This window comes from Aquarana catesbeiana, linkage group LG13 (genome assembly GCF_042186555.1).
Source record: "Aquarana catesbeiana isolate 2022-GZ linkage group LG13, ASM4218655v1, whole genome shotgun sequence".
In the NCBI taxonomy this organism is placed as follows: Eukaryota; Metazoa; Chordata; class Amphibia; order Anura; family Ranidae; genus Aquarana; species Aquarana catesbeiana.
Genome location: NC_133336.1, coordinates 210,826,670 through 210,849,443, shown reverse-complemented (window position 1 = coordinate 210,849,443; position 22,774 = coordinate 210,826,670). Strand labels below are relative to the sequence as shown.

The window sequence follows — 22,774 nt, the reverse complement described above, 5'->3', positions numbered from 1 at the left end:
GAACACAGCTCCAGATTAATGCTATAGAAAATCACAGCAGCAGATATGGGCAAGAAAGAACACACAAAGAAATAAAGAACACCTATGGCACTGGGACAAGTAACACACAAGAAGCGTGTGGATATTATGGAAACATGCACCATAACAATAGTGTCTGTCCAACAAGGGGGCAGATATGCAATACATGCAAGAAAAGAGGACATTTTGCCAGGGTGTGTAAACTGTCTTCATAAACCGGAAATGCCATAGAGGGCAATGATGACAATGCAGGGTCAGACTCAGACTGCACCCCAATATATCTTGCAGCAGTACAAAAAACACATCAGTCTGTAGATGAAGCAACTGTAACATTACAGATAGGGGCTAACAAAACTCCACATTCAAAATAGATACAGGAGCACAAGTAAATTGTGTGCCAAGCCACATATACCTGGAATACCTCAGTAATGAATCCCCCTTAGAGACTCAGGACCTACCAAAACTAATGGGATATGGTGGTGAAAAGCTGAAAGTAATGGGTCGCTGTCATGCAAAATGTTCATGCAAGGGATCTGAAAAGGCTTTACAATTGTTTGTGATAGAAACACAAGCCCCAGCCGTGCTAGGTCTCAGAACAAGTAAAGAGATTGGACTTGTGAAGATCATAATGACTGTGGATGGTGGGCACAGATGTCTGACAGAGGCTGACATTAAACGTGAGTACTGTGATCTATTCAAGGGCCTGGGGTGCCTCCCGGGTGTAAGCCGCATACATATAAAAGAGGGTGCACAGCCTGTCATTCATGCCCCAAGGAGAATACCTTTAACTCTTGTGAATAAAGTCAGACAAGAACTCACTAGGATGGAGAAGCTGGGAGTAGTAAAAAAGGTCACAGAACCATCGGAATGGCTCAGTTCTATGGTTGTGGTGGAGAAGAAGAACACAGGTGCAATTCGTATATGCATTGACCCACGTGATTTGAATAAAGTCATAATGAGAGAACACTACAAAATCCCCACCATAGAGGATATAGTACACAAGCTAGTAGGAGCAACAGTATTTAGTGTACTAGACGCCCATTCGGGTTACTGGCAATTGCGTCTTGATGAAGCCAGCAGTTACTTGACCACTTTTAGCTCCCCTTTGGGTAGATGGCGCTTCACAAGGGTACCTTTCACAAAGAACATTCCATCCCTGGATTTGGAATCAGGGAATGTATCTGAAAACTGGTCACAATGGAGGGAGCTGATAAAGCTTGTGTTTGCAGGACCAGATGCAGACTTATGGTCTGATCAGCAGAAAGCAGCTCACTTTCTGATATGTGTGGGACAAAAAGGATGTGATGTGTGCCGAGCCTGGCAAGCAAGTGTGGAGATCAGTGCAGAGGACAAAAAGAAAACAGAGGTACTGTTTGCAAAGTTTGAGGCGTACTGCAACCCAAGGAGAAACTCCACGGTGCAAAGGAAACTGTTTTATGAGAGGAAGCAGTGTGGAGGTGAGTCTGTGGATGAATGGGTAACACAGCTGCACTTGCTTGCCAAAGACTGTGCTTTCTATGATGCTGGAGATATGATAAAAGACCGCATTCTGATGGGCAGTAAGTTTAAGGAAGTTCAGGAAAAGCTGCTGCAGGAAGAAGACTTAAATCTTGAGAAAGTCATAAGAATTGCCAGAGCATATGAAATGTCAAGAAAGGACATGCAGGTACTGGAAGGAACACAGCTCCAGATTAATGCTATAGAAAATCACAGCAGCAGATATGGGCAAGAAAGAACACACAAAGAAATAAAGAACACCTATGGCACTGGGACAAGTAACACACAAGAAGCGTGTGGATATTATGGAAACATGCACCATAAAAATAGTGTCTGTCCAACAAGGGGGCAGATATGCAATACATGCAAGAAAAGAGGACATTTTGCCAGGGTGTGTAAACTGTCTTCACAAACCGGAAACGCCATAGAGGACAATGATGACAATGCAGGGTCAGACTCAGACTGCACCCCAATATATCTTGCAGCAGTACAAAAAACACATCAGTCTGTAGATGAAGCAACTGTAACTTTACAGATAGGGGCTAACAAAACTCCACATTCAAAATAGATACAGGAGCACAAGTAAATTGTGTGCCAAGCCACATATACCTGGAACACCTCAGTAATGAATCCCCCTTAGAGACATAGGAACTACAGAAACTAATGGGATATGGTGGTGAAAAGCTGAAAGTAATGGGTCATGCAAAATGTTCATACAAGGGATCTGAAAAGGTTTTACAATTGTTTGTGATAGAAACACAAGCGCCAGCCGTGCTAGGTCTCAGAACAAGTAAAGAGATTGGACTTGTGAAGATCATAATGACTGTGGATGGTGGGCACAGAGGTCTGATAGAGGCTAACATTAAACGTGAGTACTGTGATCTATTCAAGGGGCTGGGGTGCCTCCCGGGTGTAAGCCGCATACGTATAAAAGAGGGTACACAGCCTGTCATTCATGCCCCAAGGAGAATACCTTTAACTCTTGTGAATAAAGTCAGACAAGAACTCACTAGGATGGAGAAGCTGGGAGTAGTAAAAAAGGTCACAGAACCATCGGAATGGCTCAGTTCTATGGTTGTGGTGGAGAAGAAGAACACAGGTGCAATTCGTATATGCATTGACCCACGTGATTTGAATAAAGTCATAATGAGAGAACACTACAAACTCACCACCATAGAGGATATAGTACACAAGCTAGTAGGAGCAACAGTATTTAGTGTACTAGACACCCATTCGGGTTACTGGCAATTGCGTCTTGATGAAGCCAGCAGTTACTTGACCACTTTTAGCTCCCCTTTGGGTAGATGGCGTTTCACAAGGGTACCTTTCGGCATAGCATCTGCACAGGAAATATTTCAAAAGAAATCACAAAAATTGATCGCTGGTCTACAGGGTGTTCAAGTAATAGTTGATGATTTGCTGGTCTATGGAAAGGATCAAATGGAACATGAGAAAAACCTTACTGCTTTGCTTAATCGGTGTCGTGAGAAGAATCTTACACTCAATCCAAACAAAATGCAAATTGGGGTAGAAGTTACATATTTTGGACACCTACTAACCAAAGAGGGCTTGAAGCCTGATCCAAAGAAGCAGCAGTTCTTAACATGAAGGCCCCAACCTCCAGAAAGGAGCTGGAGACATCACTAGGTATTTTCAACTATCTATCCAAATTCTCTCAGGGCCTTGCTCAACAGATAGCACCGCTACATACACTGCTACAGAAGGATGCTGTTTGGTGTTGGGATGCAAACATGGAAAAGACTTTCGACAAAGTGCAAAACTGATCACTAAACATCCAGGGCCAATGCTGAAATATTTTGATGTAAACTGTGACACTATACTTCAAGTGGATGTATCCCTGTTTGGGTTAGGTGCTGTACTGACTCAACAAGGACATCCTGTGGCATATGCTTCACGAGCATTAACCACAACACAAGCCAATTATGCCCAAATTGAGAAAGAGATGCTGGCTATTGTGAATGGATGTGAGAAATTTCACCAGTACATATATGGTTGCCCGGTAGTTGTGGACACAGACCACAAGCCATTGCAGTACATCCTACAGAAATCACTGGCTTCTACACCTCCATGTCTGCAGCGGATGGTTATGAAATTACAGCAGTATGATCTCACAGTAAAGTATAAGCCTGGAAAGGAAATTCCCAGGGCAGATACCCTGTCTAGGGTGTTTCTAGAAGGACATGAAACACGGGATGATCCTGAGTTGGAAGAACAGGTACATAAAGTACTAGCGAACATTCCAATATCGAATGTACGGCTGGAGAAGATAAGACAAGACACCAAACAGGATAAAGTCCTAGAAAAACTAACTTGTGTCATGTGCAATGGCTGGCCAGAAAAACAAAAGAAGCTGTGTCCTGAACTACAGGGATTCTGGCCTATGAAAGATGAGCTATACATTCATTTGGATATCATATTTATGGGTGACCATATTCTCATTCCTAAGTCACAGCAGGCAGAAATACTGAAACAAATCCACCAGGGGCATTTGGGCATCACTCTGTGTAAGCGCAGAGCGCGAGAGTTGGTCTACTGGCCTAATTTGGACTTTGACATTGAGATACTTGTGAAGAAGTGTGAAACCTGCCAGACATTTCAAAAACACAATGCAAAGGAACCTCTTACACTGTGGAATGCTCCTTCATTGGCATTGCAGAGACTGGCTACAGATATTTTTCATTTTGAGGACAACCATTACCTGATAGTAGTAGATTACTACAGCAAATACTTTGAGCTAGTGCAGCTGAGAAATTTAAAAGCATCAACAGTCATATGGGCTTTCAAAACAATACTTTCAAGACATGGAGTGTGTGAAGAACTTGTATCTGATAATGGGCCACAATTCTCATGTTCTGAGTTCCAGTGATTCCTGTGTGATGGGGAATCGGGCACAAACCCACAAGCCCCTATCACCCACAGGCCAATGGTCTAGCAGAGAAGTATGTTGGCATAGCCAAATCCATTATACTGAAAGTGCAATCATCAGGGCAGGATGTGTACCTAGAACTGTTAAACTATCGTGCAACACCTATTGAAGGTTTATGCTCACCTGCACAGCTGCTAATGGGTAGAACACTGAGGACCACAGTGCCTATTGCACCACCGAAATTGCTGCCTCAGTCTATTCCACAGGATCGAGTAACAGCTCAGAGGATCATAAACATGAAAAGGCAAAAACTGTATTTTGATAAATCTACAAAATCCCTTCGTCCACTCTCTGCTGGGCAAGCTGTGCGACACAGAGTCACTGGGACTACATGGGAACCTGCTCGAATTGTCAAAGAAGCCAATTCACCAAAATCATATATAATTGAGACCAAGTGTGGACAGAAACTGATACCAAACAGGCGTCATTTTCATCCAGACACTGCTGCGGATACATCATTAGTAGAACCGGGTGAAAATGGAGATAAAGAACAAGCTCATAGTGGCACAGATGTCCTAAACACGGATATTGAGTCTACTGAGGATACCAAGGACAGCATAAACGTATCAGCATGTGATAATCCTGGGAGTGACTCTCAACTGGACACCAATCCTACAGATGATGAGCCAGCGATTACTTTCTCTCGCTATGGTCGAGCTATTAAACCAAAGATATGGAGGGACTTTGTCTCATATTAATTGCTTCATACTTGAGAGGGAAGATGTAATGATGTGTATGCTTTATGTTATAATTCAAGTTCAATTGTTATGCTAGTTCCTTATGCATGTTAAGAAACCGTTAATAGTTTTGGTCATGTGATCTGGGGGCAGGGAACTGTGGAGAGTTCTGTAAGATGGATGCTGTTGAATAAATACCAGGCTCATGTTAAAGCTCTTGCTGTCTGCCTATTATTGGTGTTAAATCATCACACCTCCTAAGGACAGTCTTCCCTGGACTTAAAACCCCTTCTCTACTATAGGCCTCTGGTCATTGTGCCGAGTGCCAGCAGTATGGTTGTATTGTTTTATGCTGGGACTTGTGGTCTTATAGCTTTCTTATTTTTTTCCTTTTCTTTTCCTGGTATTTTGTCATGTGGAGATCGTCTATCAACAGTCATGTAACCCCAGTTTGACCAGCGACAGCACGCCGACTGCTAGCTCTGCTCTCAGTCAACAGCGACTACGTTGCTTTTCCTTTTGGCCACTAGGGGCATGCCCGCAGCGTGTGCCCAGAGCCGATTTGAGTGCCAGGTGGGTGCAATAAACACCAGGCACCCGTGATTGCTCGTGACAGAGCGAGAACCAGGATCTGTGTGTGTAAACACACAAATCCCAGTTCTTTCAGGGGAGTAGAGACAGATCATGTGTTCATACCAAGTAGACAGTCCCATCCCACTACAGTTAGAACACAGTGAGGGAGCACAGTTAACCCCTTGATCACCCCCTAGTGTTAACACCTTCCCTGCCAGTGACATCTATACAGTAATCAGTGCATTTTTATAGCACTGATTGCTGTATAATTGTCAATGGTCCCAAAAATGTGTCAAAAGTGTCTAATTTGTGCACCGCAATATCACAGTCCTGATAAAAATCGCATATCGCCGCCATTACTAGTAAAAAAAAATAATAATAATAATGCTATAAATCTATCCCCTATTTTGTAGATGCTATAACTTTTACGCAAACCAGTCAATATACTCTTATTGCAATTTTTTTACCAAAAAATATGTAGAAGAATACATATTCGCCTAAAGTGAGGAAAAAATTAGTTTTTTTGAAAAAAAATGTGGGATATTTATTATAGCAAAAAGTAAAAGATATTGTGTTATTTTCAAAATTGTCGCTCTTTTGTTTAAAGCTCAAAAAATAAAAAAACGCAGAGATGATCAAATACCATCAAAAGAAAACTCTATTTGTGAGAAAAAAAGGACGTCAATTTTGTTTGGGTACAGCTTTGCATGACCGCGCAATTGTCAGTTAAAGCGACGCAGTGCCGTATCGCAAAAAATGGCCTGGTCATTGAGCAGCCAAATCTTCCAGGGCTGAAGTGGTTAAGTAGAATCTGCTAAATGAACAAAAATATATTTTTCAAAGGAGAAGTATGGGGATTCTAAAATAGGTAGTACAGGTTACCCTCATACCTGCATTGCATTTCTTTCTTTCCTCAGTCCTTTAGTTTTTGCAGTACAGTCTTTTGAAGAGTCCAGAATCAGCCCCTAACGTTCTCTCTCAGTTCAAACGTTTCCAGGGGGTGGATACTGCTCCTCAATCCAGCCCCTCCTTCAGTCCCTCATTCTCTTGGATGTGTGGGTGTGTTTGGTGAAGAGGTGAACACCCAAGCTGCTATCTAGAGCGAGCACGTTCTTCACATGCCTCTGTTTCCATGGCAGCGTGTCCCCAGCGAAAACCTGGAAGCAGAGGCAGCATGACACAAGCAGTGAAGTGTTCTCACCTCCCAGCAGCAAGCCTCCAACACCTCCTTCAGTGGGCTTTGATGTTCCTGTGTCCTACGAATTCCCTCCCCCCTTCCCCTCACTCTGCGGAGATCAAAGTCTGTGTCAGTGTCTCCTCCATATGATGGGGGAAGAGAGTCACTGAACACTTCTCATGTCCAGTACATAGGAGGTGTGCAGGGGAGAGGGAAACTGACCACTCCCCCACATCTAAAGTGAAATATTCCTGTTTAGAGATATGACATGTCAAATCACATGCCAAATCAGCGGCAATGGCACCGTCCATATTGGTGCGATGCCGCATTTGTGGTGACGCATTGATCAGCAAAAATAGTTTCTGTACTACTTTTGGCGACTTCAGGGTGCGATTTCCATTGACATTTGTGCAGCAACCCGCACAGATGTCTCTGAAATCGCCTTCAAAGTCGGGACTGACATGCAGGAATGAAATTGTGCGAGTTCAGCTGAACTTGTATGATTTCATCCTCGCTGTCAGTGTGAACCAGGGCTTATTTTATATAAAAAATCATCCCTCTGTCACTGATCCCATCCCCCACCGCCATCCCTCTGCCACTGATGTCATCCCTCTGCCACTGATGTCATCCCTATCCCACAGTCACCTCCAGTGGGGGTCTTTATTATGTATACCTTTTTCCTCATATTGTACTCTTTGTTCTATCTTCATTATTCTAGTCTTTTCAAGTCTAGTTTTTACACACTTTGTGATTCAATGATTTTATTTGGTGTGTTTAATTGCTATATATGTTGGTCAGCCAATCAAGACCATTTGGGGTCTATCCATAAGGTGAGGTGCTAGCACTATTGGGGGAGGATTGCAGAATGCTATCAATACCATCTTACATCTGTAAATTGGACTCCCACATCCTTCCCTTTCCCACTCATCTCTATTTGTCTACATAGGATCACCTTTGTCTAAACTCTGAATATGGGACTGACCACCTCTCTGAATCACAAGATTCCTTTTGGTTGCTTTTTTATTTTAAATTGATTATTCCCACAAAATTATTTTTTTTCAAGTTTTTTTTTTTTTTTTTTTTTTTTTTTTAGATGCACTTTATTGGACTTTATTGCACTAATGTTTAGTTGTTAATTACTTGGATGTGATGCACTTTACAGGATATTGAACACACACATATGTGTCTCTATGCGGAGTATTTGAGAGATCCCTTGATTCATATTATTTTTTTTTTACATATTTAGCACTTTAGTGATGTGTTTTATTAATTAGGGCTACTTCATCATATTTAAACATACCTAGGGGTGTTGGCAACACTACAGAAGTTTAGCTGCTTTTTTGCCTCATTAAGCACTTTATATCATGCACTTTATAATTAGCACCTTATCTGTTATCAATACACTTGATTTTTGGTAGCGCATTAGTACTTTCTCTATATTATCCCCCATCCCCACCACCACTGATGTCATCCCTATCCCCCATCACCACCACCACCACGGATGTCATCCCTATCCCCCCATCACCACCTCCACTGATGTCATCAAAATCCCCCAATCCCCTGTACTCCTATACAGTCCTGTCATCCCCATTCCCTGATTTCCTGTACAGTCCTATCACCCCCATCCCCTGTATTCCTATAGAGTCCCGTCATCCCCATCCCCTGTGGTCCTATACAGTCCCATCATCCCCAATGCTCCTATACAGTATCATCATCCCCATCCCCTGTACTCTTATACAGTCCCATCATCCCCATTCCCTGTACTCCTATACAGTGCCGTTCATCCCCATCCCCAGTACTCCTAAACAGTCCCATCATCCCCACCCCCTGTACTCCTTTACAGAGTAGATACTAGCAGCTCATAAGGATTAGGATTAAGCAGAAAAAAGGAAACCCATACTCTTCTTTTAAACAACCAAGAAAAATCAGGTCCAGGGCCCAAGACACACAATCAGACTCTAACCTTTTTACCATCACCACAATATATATTATAGACATGGCAGTGGCGTCATTAGGGTTGGTGTCACCCAGTGCAAAAAAATTGGTCACCCCCTCAGCCAACTATAGCCCCCTTCAGTACAGACCCCCTCCATTAAGTATAGACCCCCCTTTCCTCAGTATAACCCCCCATTAAGTACATACCACCCAGGTACAGACTCCCTTTCCTCAGTATAACTCCCTCCATTAAGTACAGACCCCCTCCATCAGTATAGACATCCCCCTCAGTGCAGGCCCCCATCAGCATAGACCCCCCTAAGTGCAGACCCCCCATCAGCATAGACCCCCTCTGTGCAGACCCCCCCATTAGCATAGACCCTCCTCAGTGAAAACCTCCCTCCATAAGCATAGATCCCCCTCAGTGCAGACCCCCCTCCATAAGCATAGACCACACCTCCATAAGCATAGACAAACCCTCCATAAGCATATATCCCCCTCAGTGCAAACCCCCTGTCCATCAGCATAGACCCCCTCATTGCAGACCCCCTCTCCACTTGTGCTAGTAGTCCCCCCTCCCCCCTCCCATAGAACCCCCAGCATATATATATATATATCTGTGTCCAGCTCCCAACCCCCCTCCCTCGGTTATCATACCAGCACAGGGAACTAGACATATACACTCCTCCCTGTCCCACACTAGCTCTCAGGTGTAACTGGGTGGCATGCCGACACCATGGCAACCCCCCACCTCACCTCGGGCTGGCGGTGGTTACCCCCTCAATGCAAGCTGACACCCTCCCACCCGTTACAGCACCAGCTCGGGGCCAGGGCATGGCGGGCAGCTAGGTAAACTGTATTACACATGTCCCGGGCATTAGCTGGAATGGAGAGAACAGTTTGCAGCCACACCACCCAGGCAGAGATAGTGACACATGTGACAGGCTCAGTAGCAGGGAAGTAGGAGGAGGAAGAAGGACACAGAGCAGCGCAGCTGCGGAACTGGAGATGTTCCGGCCGGGACAGCTGAAAAAAAAAAACAAGGGTATACTCACCCTCGGGAGAGTTTGAATGGTGTCACCTCTCTAGCAGGTGTCACCCGGGTGTGGACTGCACCCCCGCACCCCCTAGCAACACCACTGAGCCATGGCAGTGGGGGGTTTACACAAACTTCAGTGGCTATAGCCCCAGGGGTGTGTGTAAATCTGACAAACCAGATGTTATTGGTCAGATGGAAGTGATCTGATGACTGTGTGGCTGCCCAATCATTTCCACACACCCCAATAAGTGCCAATCACCCCCACACATACCCCTGCCATGCTTTCACTCTTGAGCCTCGTACACACAGTATGATTGTTGGCCAACCGAGCATCTGATTTTTGTCAAAAGGGTGTGTGCCAGGATCTTGTCTTGCATACTAACATTACACAATTGTCGTGCCACAAACACGAACGTAGTGATGTACTACGAGGAATTTCAACTCTTGAGCGCCACCCTTTGGGCCCCTTCTGCTAATTTCATCTGCCGAAAATTTACTAGCCTGTCATCCAACATTTGTTGGCTGAAAATTGAAAACAATTGTCTAAAGGAGCATACTAATGGTAAGAATTTAGGACAACAGTCTGTCAACAGACAATCCGCTTCCAACAATGGAACCGTGTGTACAAGGCTTAAGGAACTGTAACAGAGAGACCTTGGATGAGGTATTCAGGAGGAGCACTTTTATAGTGAATTATGGGGTTTCTGTCATTAGGATTTGTGTAAAGTCAGCTGTTCAGTTTTTGATCATTTACGCTAATGCCCTGTACACACGGTCGGACATTCTGATGGAATATGTGCGATCGGAGCTTGTTGTCGGAAATTTTGTCCGTGTGTGGGCTCAATCGGACTTTTTCCATCGGAATTTCCGACACACAAAGTTTGAGAACATGCTATAACATTTTCCGACAACAAAATCTGATCCTTTAAATTCCGATCGTATGTAGACAAATCTGACGGACAAAGTGCCACGCATGCTCAGAATAAATTAAGAGACGAAAGCTATTGGCTATTGCCCTGTTTATAGTCCCGACGTACGCGTTTTACATCACCGCGTTCAGAACGATCGAATTTTCCGACAACTTTGTGTGACCGTGTGTATGCAAGACAAGTTTGAGCCAACATCCTTCGAAAAAAATCCATGGATTTTGTTGTCGGAATGTCCGATCAATGTCCGACCGTGTGTACGGGGCATAAGAAAGGTAATACTGTGTGTGAAATGTCAGGGCTGAATACGGCATCATTGAAAATACCATTCAAAAAGGTTACACATTCAGAGAGCAATGACAAACACATCATCTACATATATAGTGTACCCACATATAGACAATGATGTAAATAGAGCAGAAGAACAGATTAAATGTTCTTATAAAAACCCCACAAATAAATGAATAAACGCTGATACAGCAGAACCGCCCATAGCTGTGCCTTTAACCATTTCCAGTTCTGGCCAATTATATTTCTCTCCTACATGAAAAAAAATCATAATTTTTTGCTAAAAAATTACTTAGAACCTCCAAACATTATATATTTTTAAGCAGAGGCCCTAAAGAATAAAATGGTGGGTGTTGCATATTTCTATGTCACATAATATTTGCGCAGCAGTATTTCAATTGCATTTTTTTTGGATAAAATACATTTTAATGAATTTTAATGTGCAAAAACAAAATATAATACCCAATTGCTTGGTAAAGTATAAAAGGTTATGTTACGCTGCGTAAATAGATACCAAACATGACGCACTTTAAAATTGCGTACACCCGTGGAACAATGCCAAACTACGGTACCTAAAAATCTCCATAGGTGACACTTTAAACGCCTGTAAAGGTTACCAGTTTAGAGTTACATAGGAGGTCTGGTGTTAGAATTATTGATCTCACTCTGACATTGGTGGCAATACCTCACATGTGTGGTGAAATTGATGTTTACATATATGTGTGCGGGAATGTGTGCACATGTGTGCCTTTACATGTGAGCACAGGGGGACGGGGTTCTTTAAAAACAATTTTTTTATATTTGATTATATATTTTATTTCTTTTTTTTTAACACTGTACTTACATTATTTTTTTTATCAACTTTATTGCTTTCACAAGGGATGAACAACATACCTTGTGATAGCGTGGGCCATGGCAGGTTTTCTTTATGGAGAGATCTATTAGACCCCATATCCAGGGGTTTTTCTCTTGGAGAATAGGTGCAGGAACTCCCCCCTGTCTGAGTCACCCCTTGTCTCTGCCCCCTACCCACCTCTGACCACCATTCCTTGATTCCACCCCCTACCCACCTACCAGTACTGTCCCTTTTAGAGAATACAGAACCAAGTATCATTTTGTGGTGCTAAATCATTTATATGGAACATGGTAATGATAAAAAGAAAAGCAGTAAAATAGATCCCCTGCAGCCAGGAATAGAATCCCAGCAATAGATCTCCACACAACAATAGACTCCCCCAGCAACAATGGACTCCACCCCAACAACAATAGATTCCCTCCAGCAACAGTGAACCACGCACAATAAAATATCACACCCAGTAACAAAATATCCAACCAAGCAACATTAGACCCCCCAGCAGCAACAACAGATCTCCCAGCAGCCAGTAAAAATAGACCTCTCCCTCAATAGTAGATCCCTTCCAGCAACATAAGACCACCCAGCAACAATAGATTCCCCATAAACAACAATAGACCTTCACACAAAATCAGATCCCCACCAGTGACAATAGATCGCCCAGCAGCCAACATCAATAGACCCTCCAGCACACCCCACACCCCATGCTATTACATACATTCAGTGCTGGAGGTGCCGGAACTGCGTTCCCCGTGTTCTCGCTGAAAAAAAGCCCTGTCCATATCTCTTCTCTGGCCTCCAATGCAGGTAATCAGACACAGATTGGTCTGAACGGCTGCTTCACTGACTGGTAACCAACCAGGAAAAACAGAACTGGAAGTGACAAAATCCTCATTGCTTCTGATGTCCCACTCCTCTCTCTGTGTGCTCGGAGCTGTATGCCGCTGGTCACATCTTTACCGGATTCCCTGATCAGAGCCCGGTAAAGGTGGTAGCAGGAGGGAGACCCCCTTCCCCACCTATAAAAGTAATCCAGCAGCTGTATAGCCATTCCAAATACTTTTACTAAAAAGACAATCGCCAGTTAAAAAAAATGATGCTGGGATGTAACACGGTATACCCACTTCAATGTAGGCCATTTATAAAAGGCCTAAGGACATGAAGTGGTTACTTTGTTTTAACAACCTGTGTTCAAAATGAAAGTATTTATTATTGATAGTCCCAGGCCTCCAGAATATATACACTGGGTAATGGATGATCTGTTTTATTTCTGCAGAAAGTGTTCCACCACCTTGATCCTGGCTCAGTTGGTATTGAGGTATATAAGGAAAATATATTCAATGTGGCAAGGAGCCAGTCTGGTTCAAAGTCAACTACTTGTGATCATTTGTATAAAAAGTCTTTGGTCCACCAGCCCATCATATCTCATTAGCCCTGGATTGGTATGAAATGCCCCTTGCCCAGTCCTCCCCTGCGGCAGTCTACAGGGGCAATTTCTCTTTACCCATCTGACAGTGTGGAAAGGTAGAAATTCTCTCTTTTTTGCAGGAAACATGCATTATCTGATTCAGTTAAGCACAAGGTCACTTTAACCCTTTCGCTGCCAGGCCCTGTGCTTCATTTTGTACACTCAGGTGGCCAGACCATTTTTGCACTTTTTCCTTTGCATTTCTTATTTTTCACTTAGCACATGATCAGTAAAATAAGGTGCTACTGATTTTTTATACGCCGCGGTATTTGTGCAAATGTTTATCAAAGCAATATATTTGAAAAAAATACACTAAAACCTTTATTAGCGGATAAAAACACAGCAAAGTTTACAAAATTCCTGCTAAATCCTTACTAAATATAAAAGCTTAACCTGTATGGAGTTAATAAATAACAAATATTTTGTAAATTTTAAATTGCGCCTGTTTGCAAAATGGTAAAAATTGAACGTACCCAAAAGAGAAAGAAATCTGGAGGTTTTCATTTTTCACTTACAGCTTTCAGAATTTCTAAAAACACATGACCTGTAGAATAAAAAAAATGCTACAGATTTTTGAGGCCCCACAATAATTGCGCAAATGTTCATCATATCGCTATTATCACTAAAAATACACTAAAATCATCAATATTGCACATAAACACATGGGGGCTATGTTTACCCGCACAGAGATCCACAGGTGTTCCATGCATCCCCGTACAGGCAGTCCCATTTATATCAGTTGGGATGCAATGACTGCACAGGCATAGCTGCTGTTCCCAATCTGACATCCGTGTGGGTACACGACCCCGAATGCAGGCAGTGTGAGCTCAGGGACATGCATGCGGACCTACATGGATGTAAAATTGGGAGCAATGGCTCGGTTGGTGCAGTTGCTACATCCCAAATGACATCAATGGGACTGCCTGCACAGAGAGGCACAGAACACCTGTTCATCCCTGTAAAGGTACGCTGTGTATGCCCTGTGTGAACAAGGCCTTAGGCCCCTTTCACACAAGCACACTGATTGGGTCTGCCTGTCCATTTTTCAGGCGGCCCAAATCAGACCACCCATTGTTCTCTATGGAGAGACTGATGTAATTGGACATGTGTCTGTTTATACCCGCCTGTATCCGATCCAGTCCACTAAAAACTGACAGATGGGGATTCCAATCCCCATCAATGTAGCAGATCAGATGGAATGGCATCCAATGGAAATGGACAGGCAGTCGGTTTCCATCTGACCGCCTCATAGAGAACAGCAGGCTGTGTCCGTGTCTGCTCTGCATTAGCCTGCTCAGCAGAGATCAGCAGAAAGATCCCCCGCTGAGCAGGAAGATCTGCTTGACAGAGTCTGCTCCATATGAAAGGGGTCTTACCAAGAGAGGCCAGTTTATTAGGGGCACCACCCCCCTGCAGGGTGCCGGACTCATATGTTTGTATGAGTTTTTTTTTCAAGCCACATGATTAGAGCCTGAGGCTCTAATTGTCTTGAAACGTTGGGCTCCGGGTGCAGAACATTGCACCCCAAACCCACCCCCTCATCTTCCGGCTTCTCCTCCTGGCCAATCAGGATGGATCAGGTTAGCCAGAAGGAGAAGCTGAGGTATCCGTGGAGGGGTGAGTTCAGGGGGGACCGTCACCGTGGAGAGGTGAGTGAGGGGGGCATCACTGTGGAGGGGTGAGTGTGGGGAGCATCCCCATGGAGGGGTGAGTGCAGGAGGGACCATCACCGTGCAGGGGGGAGTGCAGGAGGGACCATCTTTGTGGAGGGGTGAGTGTGGGAGGGACCGTCACCATGGAGGGATGAGTGCGGGGGGGCATCACCATGGAGGGGGGAGTGTGGGGGGGGACCGTCACCTTGGAGGGGTGAGTGTGGGGGGCATCACCGTGGAGGGGTAAGTGCGGGGGGCATCAACATGGAGGGGTAAGTGCAGGAGGACCTGGGGGTCTTAATGTGTTTGTTTTTTTTAACATTTTTACTTTTTTAAAATGACAAAAAAAGAATATATATATATATATATATATATATATATATATATATATATATATATATATATTTTTTTTTTTTTTTTTTTTTGAGGGGGTTCTTTGGTGAGATAGCAGAGGTTTAACTGAAGATAGTCCTTTTCTCTGTATCACTTTACTTGAATGGAATCTGTATAGAGATTCATTCATTCATAAACTGACAGTCTGATACATAGTAATGCCCTGTACACACGATCGGACATTCCGACAACAAAATCCATGGATTTATTTCTCAATTTATTTTGTATTGAGGGAGTGATTGGCTGTTGTAGCCATCACTTCCTGTTTGTCATAGCTTTTGTGATTTTGGAAATAAAAGCAAGGCGGATTGCAAAGAGAGGCAGAGATGCCGAGATGAGAACGTAAGAATGTGGTGATCTGTGGTCTGTTTACTGGGGAATGGGGAACCAGAGGGGAGACATACGATCAAATTGTACGTTATATCATTAAGACGGAGATGGGTGCTTATTAGCACAGGAGATATGGCCGTGTGCAGAGCTTACTGACAAATTTCCCTAACACAATAAACTACCTGGAATACCTAGGTTGGGTCCTCAACCCAGAGAGATCTTCTTTAAAAAACATTAAGAAGACTTATGCCCTGTACACACGATCGCACATTGATCGCACATTCCGACAACAAAATCCATCTGATTTTTTCCGATGGATGTTGGCTCAAACGTGTCTTGCATACACACGGTCACACATATGTCGGAAATTCCAAATGTCAACAACGCGGTGATGTACAACACATATGACGAGCCAAGAAAAATGAAGTTCAATAGCCAGTGTGGCTCTTCTGCTTGATTCTGAGCATGTGTGGAACTTTGTGTGTCGGAATTGTGCACACACGATCGGAATTTACGACAATGGATTTTGTGGGAAAATTTGAGATCCAGATCTCAAATTTTGTGTGACGGAAATTCCGATGGAAAATGTCCGATGGAGCCGACACACGGTCGGAATTTCTGACAACAAGCTCCCATCGAACATTTCCCGTCAGAAAATCTGACTGTGTGTACGGGGCATATTTCTTGCAGTGGGCATATCGGAGCGATTACAGTGATCGCTGCCTGCGCCCAGGGTGCCACACTTAGAGGATGGTAAACACATGTGTACCAAGCCCCCCTAAGCCCAAACATCACCCCTATCGCTCCCCCTCCCCCCGCCGTGATCCCCAACCTGTCAGCTTTCCGGAGCAGAAGCAGCGGGAGGGGAGGGAGAGATGCAGTCAGAGTAGGGATGGATCAGGTGTGTGGGGGCGGTATTGGGGGGCTATCTGAGTGATGGGGGGACACATCTGGACCCCCCAAGCCCCCAGCGGCACCTGAAGCCAGCGGGAGCGGCAGAGGAGGGATGCCGGATTATGATGGTGGCTGCGGGGGATCAGATGTGGGGGGTCAGGTCGGGTGTGGGGGGGTCAGTGCTGGGGAGGGGAGAAGGGGGTTGAAGGGGAGAGGAGAGTGGGGGGAGTAGTTTTAGGTGGAAGGGAGGTGCGGGAGGTAGAGAGGCTGGGGACAGGGAAGCGGCAGCATAGAGGGGGGTCACATTAGGGGTTAATAACTCTGATCAGCGGGTTGTAATCCACTGATCAGAGTTATAGAATTGTTCAGTAGAGTCTTCTGAACAATTCTGATAAAAGATTATGTCATTGAAGTGACTATAAGCTTATAGGAGAGGGAGAAAAGAGGTTTGTATGCCGTACTGACATGGCCATCTGCAGGCCCTTTTGTAGGTCCGTATGGCAGATGGACTTGGCAGTGAAAGGGTTAAAGTGTACATAATACTGAACTTAAAGTGGTGTTCCGGCCGAAATTTTACTTTTTAGATATAAATCCTCCTATAATCCTCATGCTTAATGTATTCTAGTAAAGGTTTGCTGTAAACTAAGGTCCCCATCAAAACTGCCCCCATAAAATTGCCAAAGATTATAAATCTAGAAATACAAAAAGCTCCTGCAAAAGGTAATTACTTTTTAAAAGATGCTAGTTGTAAATGATATCCCTTGTTTCTGTTCAGATATAGATGTAGATAGATAGATAGATAAAATCTCTTGTTATGTGTGTGTGTGTGTATATTATATATATATATATATATATATATATATAATCTGCACAAAAACAAGGGATATCATTTACAATTAGCATCTTTTAAAAAAGTAATTACCTTTTGCAGGAGCTGCCCCAAAATGCCCCCATCAAAATTGCCCCATCAAAACTGCACAATCATACTGCCCCCATCAAACTTGCCCTCATCATACTGCCCCGTCAAAATTGCTCCCTTCAAAATCGCCCGGTCAAAACTGCCCCATCATACTGCCACCATCAAAACTGCCCCCATCAAAATTGCCCCATCATACTGCCACCATAAAAATTGCCCCCATCAAAACGGCCCCAGCATACTGCCACCATCAAAATTGCCCCATCATACTGCCCCCATCACACTGTCACCATAAAAATTGCCCCATCATACTGCCACCATCAAAACTGCCCCATCAAAATTATCCCATCAAATTGCCCATCATACTGCCACCATCAAAATTGCCCCCATCAAATTGCCCCATCATACTGCCTCATCAAATTGCCCTATCAAACTGCCCCGTCAAACTGCCCCATCAAAATTGACCCCATCAAAATTGACCCCATCAAAATTGCCCCATCAAAACTGCCCCATCATACTGCCACCATCAAAATTGCCCCCATCAAAATTGCCCCATTATACTGCCCCCCATCAAAACTTCCCTATCAAAATTGTCCCATCAAAACTGCCTCCATAAGATTGCCCCATCGTACTGCCACCATCAAAATTGTACCATTAAATTGCCCCCATCATACTGCCCCATAAAAACTGCCCCATCATATTGCCCCATCTAAACTGCCCCATTAAAATTGGCCCCATCAAATTTGCTGCAATAAAACTTCCCCATCATACTGCCACCATCAATTTGCCCCATCAAAACTGCCCTATCAAAATTGTCCCATCAAAACTGCCCCATCATCAAAACTGCCCTCATAAAATTGCTCCATCATACTGCCACTATCAAAATTGCCCCATAAAAACTTCCCCATCTAAACTTCCCCATCCTACTGCCCCATCAAAACTGCCCCATCATACTGCCCCATCAAAATTGGCCCCATCAAAATTGCTCCATCAAAACTGCCCCATGATACTGCCACCATCAAAATAGCCCCATCAAAACTGCCCCATCAAAATTGTCCCATAATCAAAACTGCCCCCATAAAATTGCCCCATCATACTGCCACCATCAAAATTGCCCTCATCATACTGCCCCATCAAAACTGCCCCATCATATTGCCCCATCATACTGCCCCCATCATACTGCCCCCATCATACTGCCCCCATCATACTGCCCCCATCAAAACTGCCCCATTAAAACCGCCCCATCATACTGCCACAATCAAAATTGCCCCATCATACTGCCCCATTATACTGCCACCATCAAAATTGCCCCATCATACTGCCCCATCAAAATTGCCACCATCAAAATTGCCTCATAATACTGCCCCCATCATACTGCCCCCATCATACTGCCCCCTTCAAAACTGCCCCATTAAAACCGCCCCATCATACTGCCACAATCAAAATTGCCCCATCATACTGCCCCATTATACTGCCACCATCAAAATTGCCCCATCATACTGCCCCATCAAAATTGCCACCATCAAAATTGCCCCATAATACTGCTCCCATCAAAACTGCCCCATAAAAAACTGCCCCCATCAAATGTCCCCCATCAAATTGCCCCAGCATACTGCCACCATCAAAAATCTCCCATTAAAATTGCCCCATCAAAACTGCCCCATCAAAATTGTCCCCATCAAAACTGCCCCATCAAATTGCCCCATCTTACTGCCCCATCATCAAAATTGCCTAATCAAATTGCCCCCCATCAAAACTGCCCCATCAAATTGCCCCATCAAAATTGCCATCATCAAAACTGCCCTATCAAATTGCCCCATCATACTGCCCCATCAAATTGCCCCCATCAAAATTGTCCCATCAAAACTGCCCCATCAAATTGCCCCCATCAAAACTGCCTAATCAAATTGCCCCCCATCAAAACTGCCCCATCAAATTGCCCCATCAAAATTGCCCGATCATACTGCCCCATCAAATTGCCCCCATCAAAATTGTCCCATCAAAACTGCCCCATCAAAACTGCCCCATCAAATTGCCCCCATCAAAACTGCCTAATCAAATTGCCCCCCATCAAAACTGCCCCATCAAATTGCCCCATCAAAATTGCCATCATCAAAACTGCCCTATCAAATTGCCCCATCAAAACTGCCCCATGAAAACTGCCATCTATCCTTTGATCACCAGTGGTGAGAAGAACTAGAAGATATCTCTATATTGAAGCTCTTATTTGGTGTTGGGAACTGTCACATTGGACTTTCTATATTGCTTTGTATTGTTTTTTGTTACTGATTTTGGAAATCTATTATTATGTTTTTCCACTAAAGACATCATTTTATATCTGTAACCAAATCAAGATATTTATTTATCACTGTGATCGCCATTTCCTTTCTTTCATGGTTTTCAGGTAATAGAGTATAGAAAACCTGAACTGTCTAGGGCTGTGTGTTCTCTGTCATAAGAGGTATTTAGGGGACAAGTATATCCGGTATTTTTCTGTACTTGTCATGTCTTTATAAAGATAAAAAGTGTTTATATATTGCTGAGAAAATAAATCTCTGTTCTCCAGTAATATGGATGACCACACAAAGTAATCTGTATTGTAATCATTTCACATGAAAATGTAGTAATGATAAAACCAGACTAATATTATGATCAATACAGAAGAAAATGATATCAACATTCTTGTCTTCTCCTGATCCATAAAATATTTCCATTATATTTCCAGATATTCAGGAAAAGCACAAACAATATCTAATGGAGAAGACTGAGACTCTGGTGGAGCATAGACCTCCAGGAACTACCCTGGAACCACAAAGATTCCTCATCAATGATCGTTATGTGGATCTGATTGTAGTCTCCACCGATCAGTTCAGGGAACGTCCCCAGAATGAGATAATACAGACTGGGGTAAAACATGAGGAATGCTTGAAGAAAACTCAAACTAGACTGGAACACATTTCCCCCAACAAGCTGTTCCGATGGAACCCCCAGTCACATTGTGTACCACATGCAGTAATGGTGAGCGGAGTGCCAGGAATAGGGAAGACCACACTGATGCAGAAGTTTGTCTATGACTGGGTGACCGGAAAACACTACCAGAGATTTGCCTTTCTCCTCTTCTTCAGATTCCGGGACCTTAATAGACTGCGAGAGGTCAGCTTGGAGGAGATGATTCTTCATCAATATCCATATCTGGAGAGTCAGATTGGAGATATTTTACAAGATCCAGAGAGACTTCTGTTTATATTTGATGGATTAGATGAAAGTATTCACCAAATGGATTTCTCATCAAGTAAATTGTCCAATCCAAAACAGAGATCACATTTTGGTGAGATTGTGGTCAGTTTGGTGAGGCAAAGTCTTCTTAAGGGTTGTTCTGTACTGATAACCAGCCGTCCAACCAGAGTGTCATCAGTGGATACCAGTGTTTTCAAGAGAATAGCTGAGATCATGGGATTTCTCCATGGAGACAGACGGATCTTCTTCAATAATTTCTTTGGAAATGAGGAATTATCAGAGAAGGCTTTTCATTATGTGGAGGAGAATGACATACTGTACACTTTCTGTTATATCCCATCATACTGCTGGATCATCTGTACTGTGTTATCAATGTGCTTCAGATCCCAACCAATCACTGATCAGCTGATGACATCATTACCCAAAACCGTGACACAACTCTTTGTGACTTTTGTCTCCAACATTCTGGCCAATCACAGCCAGAATAAAGATGGTGGTCACACTGCCCGGGAACTGCTGACCTCTATTGGGTGGATGGCAGAACATGGAATCATGAATCACATGATTGTATTTGATGATCGTCATCTGGAGTCATTCAGTGTGAGAAATGATAATCATGTCTTTTCATCTTTCATGATGGAATCTGGTCAGCCTCCCGATGTGGATTACACCTTCTTACATCTCATTCTTCAGGAGTTTTTTGCTGCTTTAATCCACTTTATGAACAATAATCCTGAAAGATTACAGAAAACACTTGATAAGACTGAATCTTACGAAGACGGCCGTGCCGAAATATTCCTCCGTTTCCTCTGCGGTCTCTCAGACTCTTCTACTAGATCCATGTTAAAGTCTCATGTGGGACAATTGTCTACTCAGGCTGCCAGACATGTCATCACCTGGATCCAGAAGAAAATACCAGAACAAAGATCTGACAAATCTACAGAAGACCAGAGAGAGCTTCTTAATGTATTCTACTATCTCTATGAGAGCAGGAATAAGGCTCTGGTGGCACAATGTATTGGATCAAACGAAGTTGACTTTTCTGAGGTCCCCCTCAGCCCTCTGGACTGCTCTGTGCTGTCTTTTATCCTTCAATCCTGCAGAGGGACAGAAGTATATCTAGATTCATGTAATATTCAGAGTGAAGGATTGAGGAAACTTATACCGGCTCTACACAAGATCAAGAGTTTGGGGTAAATATTTAATCTGAATAATCACATTGCTGTAATAATTTGGTATTTTCAGGTGTTTTTTCCAGAGAAATGACTAATTATCGGTGTGATTTGTTTTCTGTTATATGCAGACTGTACACATCTATTTATCTGAATACATCAGATAAGACTTAAAGTGAATGTAAACCCTCACATATACCCAGTGAAGGGAACAGCCTCAGATGATACACAGAGATGAAACAAATCCTCCTACATACGTTGTACATGTTTATCTGCTGTCTCCAGCTTTATACACTGTTCAGAAAGTGAACGTTGTGTTATATTTTTTTTCTTCCTGTTCCAGCACTGGGTGTGGAATCTGGGCATAGACTGTGTGTGAGATGATTGGAGGAAAGGCACACACCCCCCTCCACATAGGCAGAGGAAGGAAGAAACATGCAGAGCTGTAATGTGAATAGACAAGCTCTCTGCTAATCTATTTATAGCACTCGCACCGACACAAATTTCCAGCTGCTTTTATCTCCTGTGTCAAAGAGCTTGTCAGAATTTATCATGCTGATAAAGAAGCAGCAGAAAGACACTGGACACGGGGCTTTGAAGAGAGATAAGTAAACACTACAGATATATGTGATAAATAAATAAATGCAGCGCTAAGTGTCATTAACCATGCGCTTTTCTGTGGTTAAACAAACGTATAATCAAATATGCATTTTCAGTGATTATACAAACATATAATCAAACATATCACCTTTCATAGGTAATAAGGATGTTCATCCGAAAAA

General features: G+C 43.4%; 1 protein-coding gene across 1 annotated transcript in view; it reads left to right on the top strand.

The window, feature by feature from the left end:
* LOC141116662 (NACHT, LRR and PYD domains-containing protein 3-like) overlaps positions 1 to 22,017 on the top strand; it is a 140,577-nt gene extending 118,560 nt beyond the window's left edge. Inside the window, exon 5 of the mRNA XM_073609055.1 lies at positions 20,309 to 22,017. Within this exon, the coding sequence (XP_073465156.1) occupies positions 20,309 to 22,017 (1,709 nt within the window). The remainder of the gene's footprint in view (positions 1 to 20,308) is intronic.
* The last annotated feature ends 757 nt before the right edge of the window (positions 22,018 to 22,774 follow it).